At 38.4% G+C, this 25137-nt stretch overlaps 1 protein-coding gene across 1 annotated transcript; it reads left to right on the forward strand.

The window, feature by feature from the left end:
- Nucleotides 1-2228: 2228 nt before the first annotated feature.
- On the forward strand, nt 2229-23152 carry MED4 (mediator complex subunit 4). Its single transcript, XM_058548171.1, has 7 exons — nt 2229-2373; nt 9995-10061; nt 14825-14995; nt 17505-17562; nt 18851-18937; nt 20409-20540; nt 22440-23152. Exons 1-7 carry the CDS (start codon nt 2249-2251, stop codon nt 22610-22612), a joined length of 813 nt encoding a protein of 270 aa, XP_058404154.1. The 5' UTR covers nt 2229-2248; the 3' UTR covers nt 22613-23152.
- Nucleotides 23153-25137: the final 1985 nt, after the last annotated feature.

Consider the following 25137-nt stretch of genomic DNA (forward strand, 5'->3'; position numbering starts at 1 on the left):
CTTCTCCCTTCCCCCCCGAGAATTATGGCCCAAGATGAACCTGTGAGAGTTGAGTAAACAAAACCCACAGAGAGTGTAAGAGTTTAGTCCCTTGGAAACTTAACATAAGAGATTACAGACTAGAGCTACTGGGATGCATGCTTAGAATGCAACTGTAATTGAGAAAACATACATCTAATTTATTCCACTGCCTGAGAATTGACTGTATTAATAGAAGGGGTTGGCCAGGAGCAGAAGTGGGGGGTGGTTGGAAAATAAAAGGTGTCTGGTGCCTTTGCACTGTCTAGAGGAGAAGGCACCCTGACCTATGAACACAAATATTCCAATCTCTTTAACACAAATGTCCCTACACTATGGAGATGCAAATCCTGATGATTGTATTAATTGATTTTTTGTCTATCTTCATTTGTTCTGATCCAAGTTTACCAAATGACATTCTGGTGACAATTTGGCTTCTTGTGTAGGTTTGTCTATGAGTAAAATTGTGCTTCGCACTACTACTTTTCATTGTAAGTGAATAAATCAGCATTCTGGATTATATACAGCAGTTGCTATGAATGAATTTATTTAGCATGAGTCCCCGAGGGAATCTTCAACTCTACGTGCCCAGCAGAAGGACAGACCAGAGGACAGGATGCTGGAATAAGGGGATCACAAGTACGCCTGCCTCCTTCCCAGCTGTTGTCTGTAGGCGACAACTCTTCAACTCATTTTTTACAGCCCAACTTGGACCAACATAGAACTCGCCATTTCCAATACTGTTGTAACTTTGGGTTTTCCTGTAGACTGCAAGTCCCCTACTACATTGTTCTCCTCAGGAAAAGTGGGCTAAGGTACATTTTTGGCTTTGACATCCAGTTCTGATTTGGAATATGTGCTACAACAATTTAATTAACTACCACTTACATAGTAAATTGATTCCTTCAATTCAACAGTCGTGTGGAGCATTGAGCAACACATTTTGTTGGGAGTTATGGGATTATAAAGATGGATTATGAAAATGAGGAAGCAACCCAAGTGCCCATCAACAGATGAATGGATAAGCAAAATGTGGTCTACACAAACAAAGGAATATTATTCAGCCTTAAAAAGGAAAGAAATTCTGACACATGGTAAAACATGGGTGAGCCTTGAAGGCATTATGCTAAGTGAAATAAGCCAGTCACAAAAAGACAAGTGCTGTATGATTCCATTTTTATGAGGTACCTAGAGCAGTCAAAACCATACAGACAGAAAGCAGAATGGTGGTTACCAGGGGCTGGGGGAGGCAGGAATGGGGAGTTGTTTAATGGTACAGTTTCAATTTTGCAAGATGAAAAGAGTTACGGAGATAGTGATGGTAGCACAACAATATGAATGTACTTAATGTCACTGAACTATACACTTAAGCATGGTTAACAAGGTACGTTTTTATGTTATGTGTACTTTACCACAATAAAGAAAAACTGAAGATAAAAAAAGATGGATGGGGTGGCCCCACGGCTTAGCGGTTAAGCGCACGCGCTCCACTACTGGCGGCCCGGGGTTCAGATCCCGGGCGCGCACTGACGCACCTCTTCTCCGGCCATACTGAGGCCGCATCCCACATGCAGCAACTAGAAGGATGTGCAACTATGACGTACAACTATCTACTGGGGCTTTGGGGGAAAAAAAAAAGGAGGAGGATTGGCAATAGATGTTAGCTCAGAGCCGGTCTTCCTCAGCAAAAAGAGGAGGATTAGCATGGATGTTAGCTCAGGGCTGATCTTCCTCCCAAAAAAAAAAAAAAAATTTGGATCATGGTTCTGGTCCTAAGGTGCTTACTGCGTTCAAGAGATGCCAAACAGGAGGGTGGGAATAGCGTTAACGGGAATGCAGACTAAAGAGAGGTTAATACTGAGAAGACCCCGGCCCATTTCACGAAGAACTGACACAAGAGGTGGGCCATTATGTAATTCCCTCGAATGTTTAAAATCCGTCGAGCAGAAGCCTCCCATACCTGCTTGAAGACGCGAAGTCGCTGGAAAACCTGACCGCAGGTGCGTCTCCACGTTGTGGGCTTGGCTCTCGCTCCAGGGTGGGACCCGAGAAAGCCCTCGCTGGCCCAGCAGATGGCGCCCGCGCGCGCAATGCACCTCTGGGCGCGCAGGGGGCGCTCCGGCCGGGCCTCTCTTCCCCCGCCTCGGCGGCCCTTCCTTCCGCCTCCCCAGCCCGCCTGTCGTCGCCAGCGCGCAGCTGCGCAGGCGCCGGCTGCTGGTCCGAGCGAAGAATGGCGGCGTCTTCGAGCGGCGAGAAGGAGAAGGAGCGGCCGGCAGGCGGCTCGGGAGCGGCGGGCGGTAACAGCACGCGAGAGCGGCTGCTGTCTGCGCTGGAGGATCTGGAGGTCTTGTCGAGGTAATGCCGTCGGCCTGAGGGCCTGGCTGGGGCTGGGCCGGGCGGACTGACTCCGGACCGCCGGCCCTGCGTTGCCTCTGGTTGCCGGGGCTCGGCGGGGACGGCCGCGCTCGGGGGACTGTGGCGCTCACTCCAAAGACGGGGCACGAGTGTCTGCAACCCTCTGGGACTCCGAGATGGCATGTTCCCCTTAGAGGACATTTTAATAATGACAGTGACTCTGGAACCCCAAGACTGTCAGAACCGCAGCGGACCTTAGAGGGAGAGCCCCGTGTGAGTCTTTTCGTCCACGACACTCAGCAAACATTTAAGGAACACCCCCGGCTTCCGAGCGCTGGGAGACGGTAGTGAGGGGTAGATGGCGACGTGGAGGAGCCAGTGTCAGGGGAAGAGACTGACGTGTAAACAGTGACTGTGGCGCGGAGACTGTTTTTATCAAGACGTGCACTGCGGGCTCCTGGAGCCCCGGGACTAGGCGCCTGTCCCGGTTGTAGTCAGGGCAGGCTTCCTGGAGGAAGGACCATATGGAAAGAACGAGTTCACCAGACTCACTAGGCTGCAGGTGGCTGGAACAGCATGGGCAAAGGCCTGGAAACATGAGCACGCACGACTTGGTGGTGGAATTGCAATTTTGGGATGGCTGGAGTGCAGCGTGTGTGATAGAGGTAGGAGATGAAGTTGGATGTCATTCTCCTTATTCTGTCATCTTTCATGGTAGTCTGTGGAGTTGCAGCCTTTCCTTAACTCCCTCACCTTCAGTTGGATGTTAAAATTGTTTTGGTTCTTTCTCCTAAAATGTTGCTCAGATTTGGCCTCCCGTTCCCATCTGCATGGTCATGACTACTTCTTAATGCAGCCTCTCAACAGTTTTACTTGCCTTAATCCTTCTGCACTTTATCCTTCTATATTGCCAAGGGCAGAGCTAGGCATCTCTTGTCACTTTTCTGCTTTAAAATATTTGGTAGATTCTCATTACTCAATGAAATGAAGTCCAAACTTTAGCTTAGTGTACAATGAGGCCATTCTCCCTCTTGTCTTAATCCATCCTATTATCCTCATTTGCTGCCACACCCCTCCAGCCTCCTGTACCCTTCACTCCAGCCTGGGTGAATGCTCCCCATTCTAGAGCTAGCCATATTTCCTCGTCTTCAATGCCATTTCACTCCACCTCCAACTTGATGAATCATTCATCCTTCAGTATCCGGCTCAAATGTCACCTATTCTGTACCACATTCTTTGACAGCTTTAGAATAAATCTTATATATGGTATTACCTGACCTTCTGATAAATTTTATCTTGGCTGTGAATTTAGTCCTTGCTATAGCAAGCATTGCTTAACCAGATTACTAGGTTAGCACAATATTCAATGACATAATTAAATCCTAAAAACACACAGACACCAGAACTTAAATAGTTTATGTGTTTAATCCACTGTTTGGATAGTATTAGACTCAAATACTGCCTGACGACAAATAGGGCACGTGGAATTTTCAGCCAGCCAGCAGGCAGTACAGTGAACAAGAAACTCACAGGCAAGCTGTCTTAATGTGTTGCCGCTGTGTAAATGTTTACGCAGATTAATGCAGGTGCTATTTCATTTCCTTCTTTGTCTTTGTTGGCTTTGTAGTTTGTGGTGGACAACTTGTCAGTATCCTCTTTAGTTAATCCTATCTAGTGAATACCAGCATGATTTCTTAGTAAAAAGACGCTAGCAAGACAAGAGTTTTCGTGGTATGAATTTTGCAGTTAAATTATTCACATCTCTGCTCTGTTGACACGACTGTCTTCGGGACAGCTAATTGAAGCTTTGTTTAGTTCAGGTTGAGTTGTTATTCTTTGTTAGCTATTAAACACCAAATTAACCTCTTGTAAATAGTTCACTGCTATTCTAAATAGGACCAACTTTCATTTGAAAAACTCAGTGCATTCAACCTAACCAGTAAAATGTTCCTTATTATTTGTTCATTTGGACCAACCATATGGTGTGGATGCTGGTGATTAATTTTTCTGTAAATATGTGGACTTTGTGAAGAAGTGACACCTCCTTTGGGAAGTAGTGTGTGCTGCCTTTTGTTCTAAGTAGGTCTTAGTCTTAAAATTCCAAATCTTTGCCTTAGTATATTCAATGAATTATTATTTCTCACTTGTCTACTCTGGAGCCCAGTAAATTCTATTCTTTTCTGAGGTCTACTTGCTGTAACATGATTTGTTTGTCTGTTTTGCTGAGTAACCCTTGTATATATTTCATATTCAAGTTCAGGAATTGTTTTTCTGAGTCTACCCATCCAGGGTAACAGTCTTGGAGAATTTCTTCTGACATTGGACAACCCAGTGGTCCATCTTGAGATCTTGCCGCTGGATCGTTTGGCTACTGGTTGTGTCTGAGGTGTGTTTTCCTGATGCTGTTGGTACCTGTAGGAGTCCATATACTTGCTGTTGATGTACTCTTCACTTGAGATAGCATAATTAAGTAATCTATGAGTTACGTTAAATTTGAAACTAAATTGAAATTCTCTTGTACCTAGATTGACCCTGTTTATCCTTCTCCATATTTGATTCTTTCCTTGATTACCGAGTATAGCATTTTCTGTTTGATGAAATGTATTTACCCATAAAGTAATGGTGAATCATTTAAATTTTCCTCAAGAGCCTCAAGATTTCTGAAACTGCTTCAGCTTTCCAGCTGTACACGATCAGTTGAGGTGCTGAGTTCTCTTTTGCTTCCTTTGAAAGAAACTGTAGTTCTTCTGTTACCCTTTCTCCAAGAATGCCAAAATGACTTTGATCTCTCATTATTTGTAGTCCTCCTCACTAAATCTATTGATTCCTTCCTTCCTATATGCGTCCTTCTTGAGGCACTCTGCAGCCTGCGGTAACAACCATGGTCTTAGAAGTTCGTTTTTCTTTTCTCTGGTTTTCTCATGACTTATCTGCCACGTCATTTTAATTGTTCATCTCTGAAGAAAGACTGGGTGACAGTTGGAAAGTGAAAATTTATCTGTTTTACCATCCTGGAGGTCGTTGGTGGTGATAGTGGAAGAGATGTCACTTTCTGGTTTGTCACTTAAGACTCACTGAAACGTCACAAAATGAGGCTGCTCCAGTGATAGGCTTTCAGAAAAGTCCCATTATGTGCTCAGACATAGCTGCATGTACTGATTCCATGATCTGTGAAGTTTGTCCCTATCCTGTGAATGAAATTTTTCTCTTGTTTGCATTTTGTATGAAAAATGAAAAGAAAAACTCCTCACTCGTGTAACCTCTTGACTTTAGAAAATAGTGGGTTTGAAATTTGGGATATATTTTTTTACTGTTACCTGATTATATAGCCTTTCAGTATATTTATTACTTTGTAAAGTGTGATAGAATGAGGTAGTCTTTGGAGAAATTTTAAAAATAGAAACATATAGATAGATTGTAGTCTAAAAGTTTTTCTTAACCTGTTGGTAACTCAGAACTCATTGTCCTACAGAAACCATGTTGATAGGAGTCTGGAGGTTTCCACGCCAGCCTATTAATTCTGTTTACCTATAATTTACCTGAAGTGTAGTGCCACTAATAATATAGGATTAACCCCTATGTAAATTGTATTTCTATGGGGAAATGTGGATGGATTCTAATTTGGTATGCCAGGAATACAGCTTCTTCCTCTGTAGTGTGACAGAGCTCTATCTCCCACACCTGTAACCAGAGAGTGGGCACAGGGGTTCTCTCAGAGTTTTCACTTTGTCCTAGACTGTTACAGGACAGCACTGAGTCTTACAGCCTTCTCCCTCCCCGTACTCCAGTGCCTAAGGCAAGCCCTTGTAAGGTTTCCTGTGCCTTTAGGCCAGGAAATCCTGTGCCAGATTTTCAAGAAAGGCAGAAAAAGTCTCATTCCACATCTCCTGCCATAGCCCCAAACCCCTTGCTACCATCCCTTCCCCCCAGAAACCAGCTTTTATTTACACCAGAGGTTCTCAACTGTCTATATCTCATCTGTGGGTACAGAAAGAGGTTAATGTAACATGCTGTTTTCAGAAAATGTCCAATCCATCAGCAAGTTGTGTCAGCTCTACCTCCAAAATACATCCTAAATCTGTCCATGTTTCTCCCATTTCCGTTACTAAATCCTAGTGGCTAGGAGCTAGTCAAAGCCAGCGTCATCTTTTGCCTGGAACACTACAGAAATCACCTAACTTGATTCTCATTTTAGCCCTCACAATCTGCTCTCCAGATCACTCAGCAGTTATTTAAGAACATAAACCAGGTCATGTCATTTCCCTGCTTAAAATGATCCAGTGGCTTGTCATTGCACTCAGAATGAAACAGTGATCTTTTGTCATGACCTACAAGGCCCTACGCCACCATCTGCCCCCCACCCCGCCCCCTTCCTCCCTCCCCTTGTCCTCACTTTGTGTCTGGCTCCCCAGTCCCTGCTGCTCTCTGGTCACACTTACTCACACCCATCTTTGGGCCCCTGAACTAGCTGTGTCTTTTACTGAGTGTTCCTCCCTCCCAGATCCCATGACTGGCTTCTCTCGTTTAATTCATGTCTTACCTCAAAGATATTCCCTTAGAGAAGCCTTCCCTGACCACCCAGTGTGAGTAGCCAGACCACCGCACTGACACTCTCTAATATAACACTCTGCTTTATTTATTTGGAACAACAAAAGACCCCAAATAAGTAAAGGAATCCTGAGAAAAAAGAACAAAGCTGGAGGTATCACACTCCCTGATTTCAAAATATACTACAAAGCTATAGTAACCAAAACAGCATGGTACTGGCACAAAAACAGACACACAGATCAATGGAATAGAATCGAAAGCCCAGAAATAAACCCACACATCTATGGACAGCTAATCTTTGACAAAGGAGCCAAGAACATACAATGGAGAAAAGAAAGTCTCTTCAACAAATGGTGTTGGGAAAACTGGACAGCCACATGCAAAAAAATGAAAGTAGACCCTTACCTTACACCATACACAAAAATTAATTCCAAATGGATTAAAGACTTGAATGTAAGACCTGAAACTGTGAAACTTCTAGAAGAAAACATAGGCAGTATGCTCTTCGACATCGGTCTTAGCAACATATTTTCAAGCACCTTGTCTGACCGGGCAAGAGAAACAATAGAAAAAATAAACAAATGGGACTACATCAAACTAAGAAGCTTCTGCGCAGCAAAGGAAACCATCAACAAAACGAAAAGACAACCTAACAATTGGGAGAAGATATTTGCAAACCATACATCTGATAAGGGCTTAATCTCCAAAATATACAAAGAACTGATGCATCTCAACAACAAAAAAACTAACAACCCAATCAAAAAATGGGCAAAAGACCTGAACAGACATTTCTCCAAAGAAGATATACAGATGGCCAACAGGCACATGAAAAGATGTTCAAAATCATTAACTATCAGGGAAATGCAAATCAAAACTACAATGAGGTATCACCTCACGCCCGTCAGAATGGCTATAATTAACAAGACAGGAAACAACATGTGTTGGAGAGGATGTGGAGAGAAGGGAACTCTCATACACTGCTGGTGGGAGTGCAAACTGGTGCAGCCACTATGGAAAACGGTATGGAGATTCCTCAAAAAATCAAGGATAGAACTACCATATGATCCAGCTATTCCACTGTTGGGTATTTATCCAAAGAACTTGAAAACACCAATGCATAAAGATACATGCACCCCTGTGTTCATTGCAGCGTTATTCACAATAGCCAAGACTTGGAAGCAACCTAAGTGCCCATCAAGGGACGAATGGATAAAGAAGCTGTGGTATATATACACAATGGAATACTACTCAGCCATAAGAAACGATGAAATCCAGGCATTTGTGACAACATGGATGGACATTGAGAGTATTATGCAAAGTGAAATAAGTCAGATGGAGAAGGTCAAATACCGTATGATTTCCTTCATTAAGTAGTAGATAATAACAACAATAAACAAACACATAGAGACAGAGATTGGATTGGTGGTTACCAGAGGGGAAGGGGGGAGGGAGGAGTGTGAAAGGGATAATTCGGCACATGTGTGTGGTGATGGGTTGTAATTAGTATTTGGGTGGTGAACATGATGTAATCTATGCAGAAATAGAAGTATAATGATGTACACCTGAAATTTAGACAATGTTATAAACCAATGTTACTGCAATAAACAAAAAATTAAAAAAAACACTCTGCTTTATTTTCTTTTTATCCCTTATCACTCTGGTTTTATTTATGTATTTTCTTCATTATTCTTGTCTCCCATATTAGAATTTAAGTGCCATTGTTCACTTTTATAGCCCAAGCATCTAGAAAGTGCCTGGCACATAATAGGCACTCAAGAAATATTTGATGAATGAGTGAATGAAGACTTTCCATTCCCATATCCACTTTTTTCATTAATTAGCTAATTAATTCATACATAATGGTGTGGGGAAGTAGTAGTGAGGAAGGTTGGGTCCATTTGGCACCATCCAGAAAAATACTATGAAGCTAGCAGGAAGGAAGGTGGAAAAATGAAGGTAAAAATAGCCTGGCAGCCAGTGAGAAGGTACAAACACTGGGGCTGACTAGTAGTATCAGGGAGCTAATTGTGAAGCTGACCCCTCCTGCATAATTTCTGAAAAGTCTCATCTATCAACAAGTTTGAAACTAATATATATCTATTACCTGATATACATTTTTTCCTGATATTTATACCAATTTTCATATAGGAAAGTTGGCATATCTAGTAAATGACCATTCTAGAAAGAAAGAATTTTATGTGTAAGAATCCCTCTTAGCTGATACCTGTTTGGTTAATTTAAAAATTCAATTAAAGTAGAAAATCCTTAAAAAATGATTCATCCATTCCTTAATTGTTTTATTTTACTTTAAGACATATAAACTTATATTTTCACTAATCTTTTCATATAAGATGGGGGTCAGGAACCCTTTTCCGTAAAGGGCCAGATGGTAAATATTTTTAGTTTTTGCAGGCCCTGAGTTCTCTGCTGCAGCTACTCAGCTCTGCCAGTGTGGTGGGAAAGCAGCTGTAGGCAGTATGTAAATGAAGGGATGAGGCTGTTTTCCAAGAAAACCTTATTTACAGAAACCACAAATGTGCTTTATTTGGCCTGCAGACCCCAAACGTAGGAGTTTTTCTTGCATAAACTACCCATAATGCATTATCTACAATTTGGTTTCTTTAAAGTGAAATGAGAACTTAGACGCTCATCAAGCAGTGAGGGCAGACTCTTGCTGAGTTTTTATGACTTTCCCTTGGTTTTTTTTCAGTGCCCTTTGCAAACCTCTATTGAGTCTTTCCAAGCATTCAGCTTGGTTTCATAGAGACAACTCTTTCTATGCACAATCATATTTTATTGGTATTTATGTAAAGATATTAATTTCTATAATTGTAAAATTGTAAACTTGCATAAATGGGTCTGGTAACAAGCACAGCTGAGGCTTGGAGAGAGTGCAGTGCAGCTGGTGAGAGCTGAAGTCCACGGTCATAGTGGGCTGTGGGGCGGGTGCTGTGAGTCCTCAGTGTGCTGTAGGTGCCCTGAATCTAGCCAGCCAGTCAGGTAGAGGTCAGTTAAGAAAGCCCCAATTGTATTTGCTTTGCAAAGTTTTTTATTTTTTGTTTTTCTTCTTTAGGGAACTTATAGAAATGCTGGCAATTTCAAGAAACCAAAAGTTGTTACAGGCTGGAGAGGAAAACCAGGTAACTGATTTCTTTCTGAATTAAAAACAAAAAGCCCGCATCATCTCTGCAGTTTTTCTATATATATTTACTTTGTGTAAGAACAGGAAGATCGGATCCTATTAAATTATTAATTGCAACTTTTAAATTGATATTTTCTTTGCATCATTTACATAAGATAACAATACAATATTTTTATTTTAGCAGTATTTTATTATTTTCTCTTATAGTTCTAGTTACACATTTATTAATTTTTATCTTTTGAATTGGAGCCTTGTTAAATGGAGATTAGAACAATATTTGGAATCAAAAAAGTTAATGCTGTCATAAACCAGCCCTTTACTGTAGGCTTGGTTCCCCTAATGCAGCTTAAAAATGAGTGGAAATAAAAGGGCATACAACTTTAATAGAGGTTGTTTTGTGGGTTTGAGTTTACAAGTTGTTTTTATTTTCTTTATACCTTTCTGTGCTTTTTAATTTTTCTACAGGGAACAGATTTTTATTTTCTGAAAATTTTTTAAAGAGGTTGAGAGAGTAAATTTTATGTTTTTTTTTTACCACAATTAAAAAAATTTTTTTAAAGAGCAAACAGATGGGAAGGATGAACCTTTTTAAAGATGTGAGACAGAAGAGGAGACAGTCTTAATAGACCTCTTTTCCCTACCTCTGCCCCATCATTAGCTAAGTTTTAGCTAATGATGTGTTTTGAGGGCAGAGAAATTTGATGGACTCTCAATAGAGAAGTGACAGGGAACTTGTTTTCTTCAGGGATTAATCCCCTCAGGAGGAGAGAGGGAATCAGATAAGGCTACAAGTTGAAAATCAGGTTGCTAATTTTAGGGATATTAGGGTTGTTTTTGTTTATTTATTTTTTTTTAGAGAAAGAGAGCCTACAGAGAAATGTGTTAATAGAAGAATCCCAATCTCAGATATTTTATTAATAAATAGCTGTGAGATTAAATAGGAATTTATTACAAAAAGTGAAATGCAAGTTTTGACATTATTTCCTAGGCACTTATTAAACGCTTGCTGTGAGCCAGGCACACAGGTTATTCAGTAGGTCATAACTAAGACCTGTATAATCAGCACTAACCTTTCTTATACTTTCTAAGGACTAGCAATTCTGTCCTTAAAAATAACAGTATCTTATCACACCAGGTTGTTGTGAGGATTTATGGTAACGCATGTTAAGTACACACAGGAAGAGCCCTATAAAGGCTAGTTATCATCGTCACCACCCCACTACAGAATTAAACCTTGTACTTTGTGTGAATTTCTGTATAGTTTTCATTGAAACTGTTAAATATTCGTGGGATGTGCCCATTTGAAAATTTTCTAGCCACCATTTTATTCGAATATTCATATTTTCATATACGTAGAACTTGAGAGTTAGAAAGGACCGTTATGGTCTTCAGTGTAACCTCTTGTGAGATTGGGCTCCAGGGTGCATAAGGGAGCTAAAGGTTACTGGGTGGGTGGGCCTGGAACCGAGACTTCACTCAACAATAAAATCTGAAAAGAATCTCTAGTACTCTCTGGTCCTATACAAAATAGGTCAAACTGTGTAAACTTCTTGAAAGTTGTCATGGAACTAACATGTACTATGCACTTTGGCTAATAACTTTTTAAATATAGCTTTTATAGAAATGGAAAAGTAGCTTTCTCCTCCTGTGACTTGAGAAGAATGGGAATTATAGGTCCATTAAATAGAATACACTTTTATAGAAAAAGCTTTCTATTATTTAAAATAAATACTCTTAGTTCATGGACAGAGGATGCAGCTCAGTCTTTTGTCTATTAAATCAGGAGAAGTCCTGTAAAAAAGAGGAACTTCATATCAAGAAGAGGCATGTCTATGCTTTTTACTTGTGAACCAATTTTTATTAATAGTTTTAAAATTGATTTGAATTTTGACACCATTTTCTTTCTGAAGTATTATTCCCTACTTAGCACAGTATAGTTAGGGTATTTAGGTAAGATTACATCCTAATTCTGCGTGGGATGGGGACGATAGCTAGCCTTTGTTGAGCTCTTCCTGTGTGTACCTAACATGCATCATATCATAAACCCTCACAACAGCCTTATGTGATAAGGTGCTGTTATTATATCCCTAGTAAATGAAGGACTATAGATTTGAACCCAGACTTTCTATTTTATGCTTTTTAACCTTCATAGTTTTTGCCACATCTGCATACCACGTATTTATTTACTATTTTTTGAGATTGCTCTTTTTTAAACCATCTTCATCCTAAAGCAATACTATGCATGAAATCACAGGTTTAATGTGAGTTATATTTTTTCTAAAACATATTAGCACAAATGTGTAAAAGGTTTTTTTAAGCATTGTATAAATATTTATCATAAAAGATAGTATTTCTTAGATCAGTTCAATTCTGAGACAGGCATAATGAAGCATTTACTATAATTGTATTTTGTCAAGTTTCCTTACATTATAGTTTTATTCATTTATTTGCTATCATAGTTGGTTATATACAATTTTGTGGCTTTTAAAAAAAATTGTGCATTTTGTTATAGTAAAATGTCTTTGCATCCTATTTAGTGCTTTGGGTGTTGTTTGTTTTTTTTTTTTCCTGGTTTAATTGAGATATAATTGACATATAACATTGTAGTAGTTTAAGATGTGCAACATAATGATTTGATATATGTATATATTGTGAAATGATTACCACAATGAGTTTAGTTAACATCCATCAGCTCACATAGTTACAAATATTTTTTTTTCTTCTTGTGATAAGAACTTTTAAGGGCCGGCCTGGTGGTTTAGCGGTTTAAGTGCATGTGCTCCGCTACTGGCGGCCCGGGGTTCGGATCCTGGGCGCGCACCGACGCACCGCTTCTCCGGCCATGCTGAGGCTACGTCCCACATACAGTAACTAGAAGGCTGTGCAACTATGACATATAACTATCTACTGGGGCTTTGGGGGAAAAAAAAAAAAAGGAGGAGGATTGGCAATAGATGTTAGCTCAGAGCCGGTCTGCCTCAGCAAAAAGAGGAGGATTAGCACGGATGTTAGCTCAGGGCTGATATCCCTCACAAAAAAAAAAAACAACAACAACAACTTACTCTTAAAAAAAAAAAAAGAACTTTTAAGAAAACGGCAAGGGTGTGGCACCTTTTCATGTACCTTTCGGCAATTTGTGTGTCTTTGGAAAATGTCTATTCAGTTCCTGTGTACATTTTTTAAGGACTTTTTTCAAGTTGCCAGGATTTACTCTCTTAGCATCTTTCAAATATGCGATACAGCATGGCTAACTGTAGTTACCATGCTGTACATTATATCCTCAGAACTTATTTATCTTATAAATAGAAGTTCGTGCCTTTTGACCACTTTCATCCATTTCGCCCACCCCACTCTACCCCCGCCCACACACACTCCCTGCCTCTGGCAACCACCCATCTGATCTCTTTTTCTGAGTTTGGCTTTTTTAGATTTCACATATAAGTGAGATCATATGGTATTTGTCTTTCTCTGACTGACTTATTTCACTTAGCATAATTCCCTCAGGGTTCATCCACCTTGTTGCAAATGGCGAGATTTCCTTCTTTTTTATGACTGAATAATATTCCATTATATTTATGTATATTTATATATAATATATATGTACATATATATAATATATATGTAAAACATATTTTCTTTATTCATCTATCGATGGACACTTAGGTTGCTTCCGTGTCTTGGGTATTGTAGATAATGCTGCAATGAACATGGGGGTGCAGATGTTTTGTCAAGATAGTGGTTTCCTTTCCTTCGGATAAATACCGAGAAGTGGAATTGCTGGATCATATGGTAGTTCTATTTTTAATTTCTTAAGTAACCTCCATATTGTTTTCCAGAGGTGGTTGCACCGCTGTATATTCCCAACAGCAATGCACAGGGTTCCTTTTTCTCCATATCCTCGCCAACATTATCTCTTTGTCTTTTATTTTGTGTGTGTGAGGAAGATTAGCCTTGATCTAACATCCACTGCCAATCCTCCTCTTTTTGCTGAGGAAGACTGGCCCTGGGCTAACATCCATGCCCATCTTCCTCTACTTTATGTGGGACGCTGCCAGAGCATGGCTTGATAAGTGGTGCGTAAGTCTACACCCAGGATCCAAACCCGCAAACCCCAGGCTACTGAAGCGAAGTGCGCGAACTTAACTGCTACGCCACCAGGCTGGCCTCTGTTATCTCCTGTCTTTTTGATGATAGCCATTCTAACAGGTGTGAGGTGATATCCACTTGTGGTTTTGATTTGCATTTCCCCGATGACTAGTGATGTTGAGCATCTTTTCATGTAGCTTTGACCATTTATATATCTTTGGAAAAATGTCTATTTATTTCCTCTGCTCATTTTTAAGTTGGATTTTTTGTAAAAGTTTTTTTAAGTTCTTGGTGCCAACTAAAATTACCTCAAATACCAAATTTTGGGGGAACCTCTATTACATTATATTTTTAGGGATAAACTTGAAAATTTTATCTTCCCTGGGAAATGAATGATCCTGCTCATTTTGGCATATTGCTAGTTCTGAAAGACTTGTTTTGTTTTTTATGAAAGAATAGCATATAATTAGAAAAAGAAGAAAATCTTGATATTAATATGTTTTTCAAAATAATCATAGGTAGGCTATTTTTATTCTTAGCAGTGATTAGAAATAATACTTTAAAGGTGTTAAAATTTTATAGCTTAGCCAATTCACATGTGGATTCTTTGTTTCATTGGAATGTAGCTTTTCAGTATGCTGTTATTATCTGCTTTAATCAACTATTATCTGACAGGTCCTGGAGCTGTTAATTCACAGAGATGGGGAATTTCAAGAACTAATGAAATTGGCACTTAATCAGGGAAAAATCCATCATGAAATGCAAGTTTTAGAAAAAGAAGTAGAGAAGAGAGACAGCGATATTCAGCAACTACAAAAACAGCTAAAGGAAGCAGAACAAATACTGGTAAGTTAACAGGCTGGTTCTTAAGGTAAAAAGAATATTGTTTAATCTATTTCTGAAAATTAAATCTATTATCAGTACAGGTCTTCCTCCACTTACGATGAGGTTACCTCCCGATAAACCCATCATAAGTCAGAAAAAAAACGATGGAGTTACATCCTGATAAACCCATCATAAGTTGAAAATATTGTAAATCAAAAATGCATTTAATACACCTAACCTACCAAACATCATAGTTAGCCCAGCCTACCTTAAACGTGCTCAGAACACCTACATTAGCCTACAGTTGGGCAAAATCATCAACACAAAGCCTATTCTATAATAAAGTGTTGAATGTGTCACGTAATTTATTGAATACTGTACTGAAAATAAAAAACAGGATGGTTGGATGGGTACAGAATGATTGTAAGTGTATCAGTTGTTTATCCTTGTGATCACGGGACTGGCTGGGAGCTGTGGCTCACTGCCACTGCCCAGCAGCATGAAAGAGTATCATACCACATATTGTTAGCCTGGGGCAAGATGAAAATTCAAAATTCGAAATTCAGTTTCTACTGAATGTATATCACTTTCACACCATCATAAAGTCAGAAAATCGTTAAATCGAACCATCGTAAGTTGGGGACTGTCTGTATTTTGAAGTGGCAGAAAACTTGACTTTCCAAGTCTAAAAATGACAACTTGTCAGTTTGGTTAAATGAAAGGCTATTGTCATTCCCTTTGTGACTTACAGTTTTCAAATAGTCTGCATTACTTTTGAACCATATTTTTATTATTTAAAGATTTCACAGGGGTGAATTAATAGAAATGGAAAGTTTTACTTTTATCCTGTCCTGATATGTTTTCAGTTATTAATTGTCTAAATCTTTACTTCAATTTAAAAAATATTTTTTAAATCAGTGCAGATATGTACCAGTTTTATAAACTGATTAAAATTTACATTAATTTATTTAGCATTCCACCCTAAACTAGATGGGATTGTAATATATGTCAAGGACTCTAGTTTTTCCTTTCTTGTTCTTGGCTGCTATTTCAAAGAGCCAATTTATTTGCTATTATTTGCCCAGTTATTTCACTACATACTAACTAATGTGTAATTGTTATATGGTGGCATTGCAGACACAGCTGAGTTTGATTGTCATATGGACCAGACATTGCTGGCATCCTTATCCCTGATGAGTCTCTTCAGAAATGTGTCCAAATGGGCTCCAATAACTAGAAGCCTGAGTGGTTCAGGGTAAATTAACCACTCCTACTGAAGAAATGACCCCAAGTAAATACTTTTTAAAAAATTTATAATAAAATCTGTTTTCTACCAGGAAAGTAATACTTGCTTAGCAAAAGATATTCGGAAAATAAAGAAAAGTAGAAAGAAGAGGAAAAAATTGCCTTTAGTCCCACCGCTGAAAGATTGTCACTATTTACAGTTTGGTGTATTTCCTTTCAGTCTTAGATGTATTCGTTTTTTACTTTGTTGTAATTAGCAGGATACTAACTGACTTTCTATTACTATTTATTAAACCTTACGCATTTTTCATATAATTATATCATCTTTGTTTAGTTTTCCAACTTTCTGTTATAAATAATTTGATGAATATCCTTGCACTAAAGCTGTTTTTCCTTCTGCGTTTTGGATTATGTTCTTTAGATTAGATTTCCAAAAATGTAATCATTGAGTTAAAAACGGTGAACACAGGACCATAAAAAGACTGAAATTTATGATTTAGATAATAGCAACTAACATTTATTGAGCACTTGTGCACCAGGCCCTGTGTTCTGTACTTTATGTGTATTATCTCAGTCTTCTTAACAATTATATGAGGTCAGTACCATTATTCCCTTTTACAGATGAGGAAGCAAAGATTTTAAATGAATGACTACCTTGTCCAAGGAGGGTAAAAAGTAGATAGACAGAATTTAAACCTAGATCTCTCTGGCTCCATACTGGTAACCACTGTGTTATAGTTTAGGATGTGTATACTAGGTTAACTTCATTTTACCCTTTAGTGTACCTTTGTGGGGGTTGGGGGGAGGGTGTTCTCATTATAGCAGTCGCTGAGCATGGAGGTAATGGTAATGTGTAAATGAATAAGACTGTCAATCCCAGAATGTATCTTATAAACTAGAAAAAGATTTTTCGTATTTCATCTTTGAACTAGATACAAAAATAGGATGCTTTGGGGGTGGTGTGTTGTGGTCTGGATCTCTTCTGCATGTTTATGATAGAAGACATAAAGAAAAAGTATTAGTAAACAATCCAGTTTATACTTTGTTTCTAACTAATTTGTGAATGGAGACTGATTCATGAATATAATATTTCTTTCTTTTATTAACTATAACTGATGTAAATGATACCCAAGTGGTGTTTCAGAACATTACAGATAAATTGTGGGGCTTTCCAAATTTTGCGTATTGCTCCTGTGGGATAAATGATTTTGTGAATTAAGCCAAAAACTGCTGGATATAGTTAAGAATAAACCATGTTTCTTTTTTTTAATGTTGTTTAAATTAGGCAACGGCTGTTTACCAAGCAAAAGAAAAGCTCAAATCAATAGAAAAAGCAAGAAAAGGTTAGTACTGTGGGAATACTGAATGAATGACTTTCTGAAAAATTCAAGTTTTGGTTTCAAGAAAATGATGCAAGTATTGTTGGTAAGCGTTTGCTGATGTTGAAAAGGTTCCATTAAATTTTCATTGTGAAGTGTCTGCTGTGTTCTAGCACTGTGCTCGGTATTGTTAGGGAGGTATCATATCCTTATGCAGGTTATAAGAAGCAATGATATAGGCAAGTTATGGCTCTGTACTGGAATGTGCAATAAAGACAGTGAGTTTATAAAATTGTTGGGAGAAGGAAAGAGAATTATAGGCTGGAAGCCAGTGGGATTTGAGTTGGATCTTGAAAGATAGGACAGAGAATGAAAGAGAACGTCCATGGGACAGCTGGAGCGGGACTAGGACGTGAAGTCAGAACTAGACGTGGCTTGGGGATGTGTGCACCGTTAGTGGTGCAGGAGCCCAGCACGCCTTCTTGTCCCGTCCTGCTTCTCTCTTCAGAAGGCTTCCATTTTGGATCTTTTAGTTTGCATACTAAAACTCAGAATTATAACAGAAACTTTGGTTACTTGCTTTTAATGATTTGTAGATACGGTTTACATTTAGTCATCTCTGACTTGTCTAATTTTCCTCTTATTTTCCTGTTTCAGATAACTACTGTTAGTGTTTGTTTGCTGGGTGTCCTTCCAGACATTTTTTAGATCTGTAATACATATATAACAAGAACAATACAAATACGTATATGTATATATATTCTAAAACAAAAACCAGGTCATGCTATACATATTATTTAGCAGCTTACTTTTTTTCACCTAATGAGTATATTGTGGACCTCTTTCTACTTAGGGCTACACATAGCCTTAGGGTCACATTAAGTGAACGGTTGAATGATATAGTGTGAACTGCCCCTCTGATTCAGTAGCTTGGATGTCACTGGGAGAAGAAACACTGTTCTATTTTATTTGTGTTCACTGTTGCATTCAGTAAGAGTATTTAATGGTAGTTAATAATTGAGATTATTGAGCATTATCATGCTAGTGTCCCAGATTTGATGCTTTAATTATGTAAGCTGATTTTTCTGAATGTCTTGTTCTTTAGTTTGGAAATATATATGATTTAAGTTTAACAGTATACATATTATTGGGTATATTAGGGAAGGCAGGTAACTCAGATTATTTTCCTATAGGAATTATAGGAAATTAATTCAATAAATTATCCTATAATTTAAAATTAAGTATGATATCTGCCTTTATAAACTTAAATGTTTACTAGACTAAAATGTTACACTCTCCTCTTGACTCTCAGGTGCTATCTCCTCTGAAGAAATAATTAAGTATGCTCACAGGATTAGTGCGAGTAATGCTGTGTGTGCCCCACTGACCTGGGTTCCAGGTAAAAATACTTCTCTTTGTACTAGATATATGTGGTTTTGAAAATTCTCAGGTGACTGTATACAAAAATAGGAAAAAAGATTAAAATATAGAATGTATTTATCCTTAGAAACATCGGCTATGTATTTCACATCTTTAATGTCTTATGATTAATAATATAGGCCATGGGTTTTATCAGTTTGGTTTTCTACAAAGCTGTTGCCACTAAGGACTGTGTTTCTTTCCTTTTTAAAAAATAATACATAATTTTTAAAGTACAAGATAATATGTGATGATTCTAAAGCTATAGATTTATATGCCTATAAACCCAGCTGCCAGAAGCCAACTTTTAGCACCATTAGGATTGCCACAAGGGTTCCAGCCTGGGAAACAGACAGTCCCAACTGTTAGGTGATGAAGCACTGAGCACCCAACAGCAAACACACAAGGCTGGAAAGAACTGGAGTAGTTAGACACAGCAAAGAGAGTAACAAGCTGCAACATATATTGATAGTGGATAAAACATTTGTAAGACAGACCTGAGGTAAAGCAGCAGTCTTTTGGGAGGAGTGGGGGATAGTTATCTCAGGGTAACAGTTTTGGGAGTACGTAACCTGGTGTTGGTAAGAAATGTTACCAAAAAGTTGGTTCAAATCTGGCCAAGTTTTCATCAACCCAAAAGTAAATAGTATGCTTTCATGATTGGAAATGAACATTATTGGCTCCTAATACTCTACTGAAAAGTTATAGGAATTAGTCTTTAACTGACAAGATCAAAGAGGTTGCTTAGAAAAAGGTTTTAATTTAGACAATCCTTCCAATAAGCATTCTAGTCTTTTCTGTCTTTTTTTTTCTGTGAGGAAGATCAGCCCTGTGCTAACATCTGCCAATCCTCCTCCTTTTTATGCTGAGGAAGACTGGCCCTGGGCGAACATCCGTACCCATCTTCCTCCACTTTGTATGGGACGCCACCACAGCATGGCCTGCCAAGCCGTGCGTAAGTGCGCACCCTGGATCCGAACTGGCGAACCGGGGCCGCCGCAGCGGAGCACGCACACTTAACCGCTTGTGCCACCGGGCTGGCCCCTAGTCTTTTCTGTCTTTTAAAAAAAGTGTGCCATGATCTCTTCTCCCTCAGAATATGTATCATTGTTATTTTCTTACTAGAAAATGTAGGTAAGTTAGAAGAATCAAGATCATTAGAATTTTCTTAATTTGTCATTTGGAATGTTTGCTAAAATGACAAGACTTCTCTCATTTTTTTTCATATAGAGAATAGTATATTATTGTGAAGATTCAGAGAAGAAATAAAAATGCCTGTGTTTTTAAATTTATTATGCTTTGAATAATAATTGATAAGATGACCTTCATATTCTCAAATTGAAAATGTAGCTTGAGTTTTTCAGAGTGAACCAAGGAAAATCAATACTTCAGAGAAGATATTAATGTTTATTTTGTATATGATTGAATTAAAAGCAGTCTTTGTTTTTCAGGGGACCCACGGAGACCATACCCAACTGATTTAGAGATGAGAAGTGGATTATTGGGTCAAATGAACAATCCTTCCACTAACGGTGTGAACGGTCATTTACCAGGAGATGCTCTTGCAGCAGGGAGATTGCCAGGTAACGTTCATCAGAAGAATCCTCTCCAACAGACCAAGGTGTCACAGACATGATGGTGGAATATCTGGCTGTTGAACGATTTTGAGGGTCCCGACCCAACTAATTTTAATAGCCAGGTTCTCTGCCACTTTATCCTGCTCTCTACTTACTCTAGTTTAAAGACTGTTAGATGGAGGTTATGAAATTAGAATAAACGGACTTTTCTCTTTCTCATTTGTTAACATGCCACTTTCAGGCATTAGGCCTCTCTTTTATTATTAAGCTCCAAACATAAATTTTTTAAAATTGTGAAACATACTGTATAAACAATAAGAAATACATATGTTCAGTTTTTAAAAATACAAAGTGCACACTCCTGGAAAACCCCCAGGTTACCAAAATAGATAACAAAGCTCTTTATGGACTTTCTAATAACTAAATAAAATAGCCTTTTTGTGAAACTCAGTTTATTTTGAGCTTCAGCCTTCCTCAAGTTTTACATGTAGGTTTGTGCTATTCTTACATTTATTTTGTGTTCCCTATCTTTTATCTTTTGTAGGTGACTTGTTTTGATTTGGTAGAACATTTAAAAAGTAAAAAAGGCATAAAAAAGGAAAAACATTACCCTTTTTTGAGCAATCTCTTTTAATATTTTACTTATTTCATTTTTTTCGCTATATTTTTTTACATTGTTAAAAACATGCTCTAGAGAATGCTTTTTTTTGCTTAACATTTATTGTAAGGATGTCCCTGTGTTATTAAAAATGCTTTGTAAGTGTCATTTTTGTAACTGTCTAAAGTACAAACTGGGAACTCACTGTGTGTTGGTTTCCCTGGATGTCTCCTCATTTTTCTCATTGTGCTTGTGCCCTGTCATATGCCACTCACGGTCCAGTCAGGAGGCAGAAACCACACCAGCAATGTGAATGAGGAAAATTTAAAGAATTATTGACTAGTAACAAGACACTACTAAAGAGAACTATTTTTTTAAAAATACAGTAGTAACAGATATGCGGAGCAGCTACTGCATCTGTAACCAAGGCGGAGTACCCAAGGAAGGGACTGCCTGAGACGGGGATCCTCCCCTCCCCTTTCCCAAGGCTCATGTTCATATCATGCCGCCCTCGGTGGAGAGGACGTAGCTGTGGCCCACTGGGTGGCAGGCAGAAGAGTTAGATGAGGTGTCACAGGCCAGAGCTGGCAAGCAGGAAATTATCCACTAGGGTTCCAGGGAGATTTGCTGGGAGGCCACCTTTGGGGTAATGGTGCAACTTACTGGGAAACCACCCTCTGGGCTGCCCTTGAAATTTGCTAGGGGGTGAGCACTGCTTGATATCCTAACACCAACCAGACGCCACAGGAGTACCAAGGAAGACACTGGATCCAGGCAGAGAAGCGTGTTCCTCCTGTAGAGTCCTTCCAGTGCCCTCTGCTGACAAAGCTTAACAGTATGGCTGCCGACAAAGAGAATGTTTTTAGGGTCCAGGGAGAAGAAGAGTGGGTTTGAAGCTTAAGAGGCAGTTTAAACTTGTAATACTTAGTGTAGTATATATTAGCTATTTATAATATACATAGAGTAATATATATGACCTAATATATGCATATAATATAGAGAGAGGAAACATTTGATTTGTAATTATCTATGTCTTGCAAAAGAAAATATTATGTCAACTGACTAATATGAATAGTTACTTACAGGAAAGTATGCTTTTTAAAAAACAAAACACAGGTTTTAGTTACTAAAACATCATGCTTTTCCTTGATGAATTTGATCTTCTTTAATTTAGCCAGATGTGTATTTTGATTTCTAGCCTTAAAACAATGTTTACTTCAGATTATTTGCATGAAGGGAAGAGTAATTAAGAAGTAAATTAATTACTGGTAGAAATGTTCTTATATGTGCTTCTTTCTTTTCTCCAGATGTGCTTGCTCCACAGTATCCCTGGCAGTCCAATGATATGTCAATGAATATGTTACCACCAAATCACAGCAATGACTTTTTGTTGGAACCTCCAGGGCATAATAAAGAAAATGAAGATGATGTAGAGGTTATGTCAACAGACTCCTCGAGCAGTAGTAGTGACTCTGATTAAAAAAACATGAAAGATAAAAAGCATACAGAATTGAGTAGTGTAGAATTCTGTTTCTTAAACAATAGCAAACCTGTGAAAATAGCCAGGTAATATTGGCTATAGTGGAATTGTGCAGCCCATTAAAAATCACAGTGGACTTTTCTTTTTAAAGCCAAAAATCATGGTTTCAGTTCTAGACCACTAGGTGAATATTTAGAGAATAATCAAAATTTACTGTTGGAAAAAAAAGATTATTCAGTTCAGTGCCATCTTACCCTGTTCTTTTCCAGGTCTATTGGACTTGTACATAGTTCTGGAAATAAGATTGGAGGGAAATGACCCATGTACATATCACTAATAGGCCTCCTGGAATTATTTAGAAAAGCATTAAAAAAAGGCAGCAGATCACTGAATGTACGTCATATCTCAAAATAACAAAAACCCTCATTTGAAAGTGAAGGCTGTTAGCTTCTGTCATAGGAACAGAAGAAATGGTCTCAATTTGTACTATTTGTAATTATTGTAATTTTTGTAAATAAAGTCACTTTTGTTTGTACTCTCCATGCCTTTTTTTTTTTTAATTTAAATATACCTTCAGTGTAGGTAGGAAATTATTTCTGTAAATCCAGTTGCATTTTACATGTACTTAAGTAGAATTCTGGAGTATGAATGAACATGGTGTAATGCATACATCTGGACTAGTAATCACAAATGAAGTAGGTTTTTTTAATTGAAAAAACTTAGCATAATAATGTATGATCGTAAGAATAGCAAATTGTATGAAAGGTTTTAGAATGGAAAACACCATCTCTTGCCTTCACCTTCCCTCTTATTGTAGTTCCCAGAAGGAATCACTTTTAACTCCTGGTGGTTAACCTCTGTGTTTAAATAACATGCTTATACAGCTACATTAGACAATGCTGTACCTTTTACATTTTTTTTTTCTGATTGCAAAAGTAATACCACATCCACTGTGGAACATTTAGCAAATATAGTAAAGCACAAAGGAGAAAGTAAAATTATTAGCATTCTACCCAGAGATCATATCAGTTAGCATTTTGGTGTAGATTTATCTTTTTTAAAAATCCACATATAGCGGCTGGCCCAGTGGCATAGCAGTTAAGTTTGCGTGCTCTGCTTCGGCAGCCTGGGGTTCGCGGGTTTGGATCCGGGCGCAGACCGAGGCACCGCTTGTCAGGCCATGCTGTGGCGGCGTCCCATATAAAGTAGAGGAAGATGGGCACAGATGTTAGCTCAGGGCCAATCTTCCTCAGCAAAAAGAGGAGGATTGGAACGGATGTTAGCTCACAGCTAATCACACACACACCAAAAAGCTCCACATATATACGTTAAAAAAAAAAATGTGTATTTCCTGAGATACTGCTGTATTTTTTAATTGTTAGTAATCTATATCCCTCCAGTGAACTGAGACTTCAATTTTTCCAACTTTTTGATTATTTAAATGAGACATGATCCCTGTAGAAAAACATTTGTCTTCCAACTTTTGCAATTTCCCAGGAACAAAATTATGTTTAAATTGGTATCTTGAATAATACATGGCACGAAATGTCTATCCTAGTTTGGAATTCTAGAAGTATAAATATTGTATCTCACAGTTCAATTTCTTTGCCTTTGTATTACTCAATGTGAACTTAATGGCATGCTGATATACATAAATTACAGTCATTCTATAGTGTGTATTACACAGTCAATATAATAAAATATTGGCTGGCTAATGAAGAAAAAAAGTAGATAAGACAGCCAAGGAAAAGAAAGGGGCTAGAAATGAGGCAGCTGAAGCAAATAAGGCAAAATCTTGGCACTTGTTGAATCTAGGTGTAGGTATATGGAAGTTCATTGTACTATTTTCTACTTCTGGTATGTTTGAAAATTTTAATGTTAAAAAAAAATTCTTTTGTTTTCAACATTAAAGTATCCCCTCACACCCTGTTTTAAAATGCCAAGGAATGGAACGTTTGGACTAAAGATGGCTTTGATGCTGCCAAAGCTCCAATTCAAAGATGGCAGGCATGGAAAGAGTATGTGGGAACCTATGATAGCAAATGTTTATTGATTCTATTACAGTTCTTTAAGCTGTGAGAGTTAGGCCACTTGTTAGTTTAGCTTGCTAGGGCTGCCATAACAAAGTAATAGACTCATGGCTCAAACAACAGAAGTTTGTTTTCACACAGTTCTGGAGGCCAGATGTCCAAGATCAAGGTGTCAGGAGGTTTGGCAAGTCTCTCTCCTTGGCTTGCCTTCTCCCTGTGTCCTCACGTGACGTTTTCTCTTTGCACCTGCAGCCCTGGTGTGTCTCTGTGTGTCCAAATTTCCTCTTCTCGTAAAGACACCAGGTAGATTGGATTAGGGCTCACCTTAACGGCCTCATTTTAACTTGAATCATCCCTTTAAAGGCCTTATCTCCAAATATAGTCACACTCTGATGTACTGGGGGTTTAGGGTTTCAACATACGGGGTAAACAAGTTCCAATTCAAATGTGGAGGGTAGTTGCGCCCAACAAGTGGTTCTCAAGATACCAGCAGGG

This window comes from Diceros bicornis, chromosome 9, assembly GCF_020826845.1.
Source record: "Diceros bicornis minor isolate mBicDic1 chromosome 9, mDicBic1.mat.cur, whole genome shotgun sequence".
Taxonomy (NCBI): domain Eukaryota; kingdom Metazoa; phylum Chordata; class Mammalia; order Perissodactyla; family Rhinocerotidae; genus Diceros; species Diceros bicornis.